Genomic DNA, 8,449 nt, shown 5'->3' on the forward strand with positions numbered 1-8,449 from the left:
TTGGAATCCTCTAAGGTCAACTTATGAGGCTGAGAGGGCGTGATGTGTTCACACTCCATGGGTGGATATACAAAACTTCCTTGAATTTTCCTTGGAAAAAGATATTAATTAAAGAGGTGGAAAAGAGAGTACTTGTAAGTCTTCCAAGTTGAATGTAAATTCTTCCAAGTAATTTAATAGTGTATAAATATAAATGAGCCCACATTTTGAGTCTTAATTATTTGTTCGAAAGATATCAAAATGGATATATTAGAAACTGCAGAAAACACTTGTGATCTCGAAGAAATTGAACATCAAACTCATTTCAACACAATTCTCCCATCCTTTATCCAAAGGTTCTTTCTCTTTCTCTTAACACTTTCGTTTCTTTTTTTTTTCCTTTTCTTTTTGGCTTTTAAATTTAGTTTATGCTCTTCTTTTATTGTCCACCTTGCTTCTGCTTCTGCTTTAATTCTCCCATACTCCCCATGGGGAGTTTACGAGACGTCGAAGAATATGTTTACATGTTTGACAAAAATCATAAGATCGCTATATTTTAAATATGGATGAAAACTTATGTTTTTTTTTGTCATTAAAATTTTTGTCTTACAATGATTTTACATTAATAACCTAAAGCTGAGTTACATAATTTGGGTTTTCCAGTTTTGAAATTCAATCTGTTATTCCATCCGAGGATTTGTCTCCTAAAGAAGAGAACATACCTCAAGAAAATGAATTAAAGCAGGTTTAACCTCTTTCTTTTTCTTTCATTTATATATGATGTTTAGTTCTTATTTCTAATATCCCCAAAAAAAAAATCTCATTACATTTGTCATTTTCTACACACAGGTCGAGGATGTGGTAAAGATTGAAGTTGATTCTCACCTAAAATTCTTTCTGTCAAGGTTTGCTTAATTTATTTTTTATTCACATTGTTTTCCTGATTAATAATTTTTGTTCATCATTATCAATCAATTTTTTTTTTCTTTCATGATCCAGAAGCAGCCAACTCACTAACCAATTTGGAAAAGAAAGAACTGTAATCGGATTTGAAAATTCGAAGCTCAAGCTATCTTTCATTAATCAAATAGCTCCCACCATTTTCACCAACAATGAAATAAAAGCCAAAAATGGGAAAGCACTAGTAGTTGCAATTTGTGAAAATACTACCAACTCCAATGCTATCATCAAGACAGGTCTTTTGTCGTCGGCCTTGGTTGAGATCGTTGTCCTTGACTGTGAATTCGGCTTCAATCGACGACGAGAGAAAAATAATTGTTGGAGTAGGGATGGTTTTAACAAAAGTATTGTTTCTGAAAGAGTGGGGAAAAGACCCTTAATTGTTGGGAATGATAAGATAATTCGCCTGAATAATGGGTTTGGAGAGCTTAATGATTTGAGCTTTACTGACAATTCAAGTTGGACCAAAACTAAGAAGTTTAGATTGGGAGTGAAAGTTTTGAATGAGGAAATCTTAACTAATTTCCCAAGAATTGAGGATGCTGTCTCCGAACCCTTTAGAGTGATGGATCAGCGTGGTAAAGGTATGCCCTTTTCTTTTTCCTTTTTCTCAAATGCAAAGTTCTTTTAAAAACTGTGAAAATATCATATTCTGATCTGATGCCTTTTTGAGACTTGTTTTATATTTTTATATACATCTTAGTCCTTCCAATCGGCATATTTCATTCTAATCCCTATAATTCTTATATTATGTTTAAATATATATCATAAAATGGACTTCATTTAGATCAAAGTTGGTCAATATATTCAAACCCAATATTTTTGTTTGTTTATTATGACACATGAGGGTACAAGAAACACCACCCTCCAAGTAGGGGAGATGAAGTATGGCGATTGGAAGGAATTGCCAAAAATGGTGCATATCACCAACGCTTGTCCTCCAACGCAATAGAAAATGTGGATGATTTTTTGAAGACTTATAAACAAAAGGGTTCTACTTATCTAAAACAGGTATGAAAAAAAAACTCTTTAGTTTATTGTTTTATTCAAAGTTGTTAATTTCACATAATCATTTTATACAGTTTTGTATGCAGCTACTTGGAGAGAAAGTCCCTGAAAAGATATGGAAAAAGATGGTTAATAATGTTTTAGAATGTGATTCAGTTGAAAATGAAGCTAATTTAAACAACTTGGAAGATGGGAAATTTTATTATCAAGACTTTCCATCCTTCAATCCAACGCCTGGGGTTAGTTTCTCCCACTCATGTAAAGAGCTTCTTTCATTTGTTGATATATATATAGCATCAAATGTTTGTTTGATTTCATTTTTCAAGTGTTTAAATTGAAAATAAGTCACTTTTTATAAACGTTTTGGACAACCATTCAAAATGTACAGTGAAACACTTTCAAAGTTCATTTTATCAAGAGTGTGGTTAATTAAAATTGTTAATTTGAATTTTTTTTCTCTTTACTCAACTATATACCATATGTCCAAACAACATAAATTCTTTTCTCTTTCTTCTATTGTGAATTAGTTTTGAAATAAAATTGTATATTTAATCTCATGAAGTGTGCTCAAGTACGGTTCAAGACTGTAATACTATATAGAAAAATAAAATTCAAATGGTTATTTGTTTTTTTTTTTTGTTTTTTTTTATGAAACGATCAAACTCAAAAATGGTGATCTCAGAGAGTCTAGATGCATTCACATTAAAAAGAGGAAGAGACCTTTTAATAACTAGGTGTTTATCCAATAATTTTTTTGGGTTCAGTTTAAACTGATTCGAGGATTGAAGTAAACCATTATGGTTTTGTTTGGTTTCTTACACACCTATATATTTCTCTATCTCCACTGAGTTTGTTTCGAAATGAAACTAGCAACACTTGGGGGATAATTATGAAGCAATGGGAGGCCAAGATTTTGAAGGGATGGGGGAGGAAGACAAGCATTCTTTCATTTCCAATTATGGTAATTTCAACTAATAATCCATATCTAAATTTTTTCCATTCCTTTGTAAAAATGTTTTTGGATATATATAAAATTTATCCTAATTAACTAATCATTCTCATCGGCAGACCATCCACCACTGTTGCCACATGGAGAGGCTTCAACCTCAGACAACCATGAGTAATACGAAGGGCGACGTTGCAATGGGTTAGTGCCTAAACCCAAACAAAGTATTATTACTCCAACAATACAATAGTAAATTTAGAGATCAGGAAGAGAGAAAAATAAAACTGTAATAAAAGTTAAATTCACACGATTTTGGCGAGGAATATAGAGTGAAGAAGCTTTAATTACTATAATTTAGTATTAGTTTTTGTTTTCTTTTAATGTTGATCTAAATTTTCAACATGTAATAATACTTTCTATTCAATAATATATCCGGGATAGTGTGTGGTGCTAAAGAAATAGCCTTCTAGCGAGGTTATCCGAATGCACCCTATATCTTGTTTGTTTCCTTGATAAAAAAAAAAATGTTCATCTAAATTTGTTGGAATGAACTTCATATTTGTATATTGATTTAAATATAGTGAATACAGTCCTAATCATTCCTTATATACTTTCTCTAGAAAAAAAAGAGAGTTCTTTGGAGTTTTTTAGGTTTTTTCTTGATGTTGATTTGTCTTGAGGGTTATGTGGCTGTTAGTTATTGTCAAAGCTATATCCAGTTTCTGCCTTTGAAAGTCATTTGATGATATTAGTTTTTGGTCTTCAAAAGGGGTTTATATGGACTTTTACTTCCTAATTTTTGGAGCTTTATACCTTCAATTGTGGAATTGTTAATGACATTCAATGTTGTGTTTAATTCCATGACCTACAGCTAACCAAACTTGTTTTGGATGAGACAGAAAGTAGTATTATAGAAAATGGATAACTCAAAACAGTGGCAAACTCAACAAAGAAATATTTTAACATTTCAAAAAATAGAATTAATTTCTATATATGGTTTCTTTAATTTCACTCCAAAAGGATGGATCGTTGAAAAATATGTAATTAAAATTGAACTTTTTTTGTATGGATTGCGTGTGTGCCAATGTCATTTATATCTATATATATTAGGATTAGTTTATAAGATATACATAGTGCCATAAAATATTATACCTTATCATTCTTTAGTCTTTGTTTATTTAACAAAATAAGATACTACAAGTTCTATATTTTATAATTTCAAATATTCTTCATTGGCTTTGATAAAAAAAAAGTCATAATATATTCTTTACTTACATCTTATAACTTCACAAATAAGCTTGACAGTGACAATTTATGATTGTTAGTAATGTTTGATGGTTGACAATTATTTATATTACCATTGAAAGTTGGGTTATAACGTTATTAAAAAATTGTCATTAATATTATGCATACATTTACAAAAATAAGATGATACAAAATAAGTTTTGCCAATTTTAATAATTGTAAACGTCATGAAGCACCAGTTTGTTGAAGGGGAAACAAAAAAAATAATAATAATTAAATTTGAATTTATAACAATATAAAAATTAACGAGTTTATAGAACAAATTGACAAAATATTTACACGGTATAGAATAATTTCGAAAACGAAAAATGTTCACAAGCCCACAATGGAAAATTCCAAAAATGATCCATGATTAATTGGTATCCGAGAAACGATCGTTTAGATTTGGGTAACGATTTTTTTCAAGATATTTTTAAATTTTGGTAGCTTGTGTTTAGATTTGATCGTTTAAATTAAATCAACTATTTTTTTCAAGATTTTTTGGTACACACTTTTAGAACTAGATCGTTAGATTTAACTATTTTTGTATACACCGTTTACAATTGTCAATCCAATATCCAATGATTTTTTTTCACGATCTTCTATATTTGAAACACGAACCAAATAACCGTTTGAAAAAAATACAAAAAAATTACTGATGAAAGAAAAAAAACGATGGAAAGGAAAAGAAAAAAAAATTACAGAAGAAGAGAAAAAGACGAAAAAAATTACAGAAGAAAAAAGAATATGACGATGAAAAGAAAAGATATCACAGAAAAAGAAAATAAAAATATCCCAAATTTCATAAATTTTTTTAATTTGTGATTCGGACCATAAATATTTTATCGGTTATAAAAATTAACGAAAATTAATTATAGATAAATTAAAATGGATGGAATAGATGGAAGGGTTGTTTAGTAAGCAATGTAATGGAAAAAAAAAATATTTAGAATAAAATAGAACCATTGAATCATCGTTACGGTTTCTGTTAAGGTAGCCAAACGGCCAACTCAACCGTTTGATTTTCTTTGTTTTAAAATAACATTTCAAATCATTATTTTTTATTTATGTATGCATCATTTTAAAAATATAACAAAGCGGCAAAACATTTACGAGTTATAAAATAATTTCAAAAGTCGAAAAAGTTCACAGTCGAGAATAAAAAATAGAAAAAAGTAGCATGATCATTTAAATTATGGTAGCCAAATTTGAACGATTTTTTTTCAATTTTTGTTTACACGATTATTTAGATTTAGATTTCACTATTTGTTTTGTACACCATTATTTACATTTAACAATTTAATATTTCAAAACAATTCAATATTTCAATGATATTTTTTACGATCTTTTATATTTTGTCCACGATCTTAAAAAAACAACAGTTTGAGAAAAAAATAGCACGATCTTCAATCAAATAACTTTTGGAAAAAATTATCAAAGAAAGAAAAAGAAGATGGAAAGGAAAAGGAAAAAATTATAGAAAAAGAGAAAAATACTATGAAAAGGAAAAGAAAAAATTGGAGAAAACAAAATATGAAAAATAAAAACAAATGTAAATATTTTTAAAAATTGCAAAAATAAAAGACGATTGGAAAAAAAAAAATCACAAAAGAGGAAAAGAAAGATCGACACAAGGAGAACAGAGAAGAAAGACAATAATAAGAAAGGGCAAACCTCCGACGGATAATTTTTTAAAACTTAAATGTCTAATTCTCTTAATGGTTAATAAATTATAGGAAACTTCCTTGAATTTGTCTAGATATTAATTAATTAGAGAAGAACAAGCATCACCATTTTGTGTATTATTATTATTTGTTCGAGAGATATCAAAAATGGGTACATTCGAAACTGCAGAAAGCACTTGGTATCTCAAAGAAATTGAAGGTCAATTGCAAACGATAACATATTCTTTTTATAGACTAAAAAAATAATCTTTAAAAATTCAATAATTCAATAATGGAAAACTTGTTGAACACACAACAAATAAATATAAATAAAAAGAAACAAATATAAATAAATACAATTTGAGTTTTAAAAAATTAGAAATATATGATGAGAAAACATTAAATATTAAATAAAATAAGTAGACACCAAATGAAACGATGAACAAAGATTAAATAAAATAATTTGTAAAGTTTCAACCCTTCTAATTGAATTTCGTGGCAAATGAATCTCAGAAAGTAAAATGTTTGTTTACTCCTAGTTGAGATAATGTTAGCAAAAATTACCCAAAAAAAAAAGATTTTTTCCTTAGTGCATTAAAATGAATTTTATTTTATATATATACTTTGAAAATATTTCCTTCTAACGTGAAAATATAGCTTATATTTTAGGAAATTTTTTTAGAGCCGTAGATTTTACAAAATATTTATAACTTATAACAAATTCTATCACTGATAGTCGTAGTCGTAGTCATTGATATATTATAGTGATAGAATTCAAAATTTTGTTATAGCTTATAAATATTTTAATTTATTTTGTTATTTTAAAAAAATGTGATAGGAAAAAACTATCGATTAAAGGAATAGGAATGATGGAGAATAGCAACGGTGGAAGAAAAGTTGAATAAAGAATTAAGGGAGTAATATTTTCAATCTTAAATTTATCCTATCGTTCCATTTAAATTGATACAATTATTTGCTTAAGATTTAAATTGATATACGTTTTGTCTAAATGGATATCTTTTTAAAATTAAATATATATTTTTCAATCCAAATTTTCTTTTTATATATTTTAGTTTTTTTTAAAAAAATTAAAGTTTAATCAACATGGTGTGTTTGAGGGATGGAAAGGATTATGGGAAAAAAGTTATATAACTATTTTCTTGTTTGGGGAAGAGTTATTATAACCCTTCCTCAACCCGTTCAATCCTTACTGAATGATTCCTTTTCGATCCTTCTTTATTTATAATTAATCTATTTAAGTTTAAATACTATTTAATCTATTTTTTTTCTCATTTATAATCTATATTCTTATGAGCTTTTGTTAATTTTAATCTTTTTATTTTAAAAACATAGTTTTTTTTTTAAGTTATGAATATGGTACAATTACATTAATTTAAAATTTTAATTTCGTCTTTTACTCTTGAATTAGGTAATTTATCGTGATTACACTGCTTGACCTTTTTTTTTTTTTTGCTCCTGCATTATGAAAACTAGGACGATTTGATAAATTAAATATACGAAATTTGTGTATTGGATTTATAATATGAATTTTAAAAAATTAATAATTTACTTGCATTTAAAAAATTACTGTTTTACGAAAACTAAATGATCTGGTAAACTAAATATATATAATTTGTGTATTGGAGTTGGATCGCGAATTTAAAAAAAAAAATTATTGGCACGAAATGTTTGCATAAAAAATGTTAAAAATGGACATCGTATTTAAGAAAACTAATAAAACATGTTTTTATGAAAATATGACAATTTGTATATTAAATATACGAATATTTGTGTATTTGATTTAGAATAAATAAATTGCATCAGATAACAAAAGAATTAGAATAAAACAGTTCATAGCACATCTTTTTTGCATTTTGAGAATATGACAACTATGACAAATAATTAATGATATCAGACGGGTATTGAAAGACTATCAGGGGGTCAACACTTTTAAATATGCTACTTTTGCAAATTTAAAAAATGTTGTGACATGAACTCTATTATCATAGATTTATTTGTTATTTTCGCAAAGCCCCTTTAGAATACAAATTTTAAAAAAATAATTTTCATAATCCTTCCCCTAAACAAATATTATCATAACACTACCTATATTATAATCTTTTTTCCAATCACATAATATCATAATACTAATGGCAGATCCAGAAATCGTTTGTAATGGGGCACTATTATCATAACACTACCTATTATAATCTTTCTCCCAAACACATACTATCATAACACTACAAATTATAAACCTTTCTCCTAGTGGCAGATCAGATGTAGTAGACAATATTTAAATCCAGAACCTTGAGGCTTTGAAGGAGAGACATAGTCACTATATCAAAGGCAAAGTTTAATAATAATAAAGTATTATTTAATGTATATTGTAATCTAACACTTCAAAATTAATATTAAAATACAACAACAAAAAATGTGAGGAGACATGTGCCCCAATCTCTTAATAAATCCGCATCTGCTTCATCCAAATACATATATATTATCATAACACTATGATTATGACGATAATCCTAGGATTATTATATCCCTTGTCCTCATAACTCTTTTCTTCCTCCAAACACACTAAGACTGTCAAATGAATAGACATGAT

At 27.5% G+C, this 8,449-nt stretch overlaps 1 protein-coding gene across 2 annotated transcripts; it reads left to right on the forward strand.

The window, feature by feature from the left end:
* Positions 1 to 235: 235 nt before the first annotated feature.
* LOC116402944 (calmodulin-binding protein 60 G-like) lies at positions 236 to 3,430 on the forward strand. 2 transcript variants are annotated; one of them, XM_031883459.1, is made up of 8 exons: positions 236 to 335; positions 643 to 724; positions 829 to 884; positions 979 to 1,523; positions 1,787 to 1,950; positions 2,022 to 2,186; positions 2,818 to 2,908; positions 3,016 to 3,430. In XM_031883459.1, exons 1-8 carry the CDS (start codon positions 241 to 243, stop codon positions 3,069 to 3,071), a joined length of 1,254 nt encoding a protein of 417 aa, XP_031739319.1. In that variant the 5' UTR covers positions 236 to 240; the 3' UTR covers positions 3,072 to 3,430. The 2 variants fall into 2 exon arrangements, with proteins under 2 accessions (XP_031739319.1, XP_031739322.1); XM_031883462.1 differs by having other exon boundaries at positions 2,034 to 2,186.
* The last annotated feature ends 5,019 nt before the right edge of the window (positions 3,431 to 8,449 follow it).

Source organism: Cucumis sativus, chromosome 1 (genome assembly GCF_000004075.3).
Source record: "Cucumis sativus cultivar 9930 chromosome 1, Cucumber_9930_V3, whole genome shotgun sequence".
Lineage (NCBI taxonomy): Eukaryota > Viridiplantae > Streptophyta > Magnoliopsida > Cucurbitales > Cucurbitaceae > Cucumis > Cucumis sativus.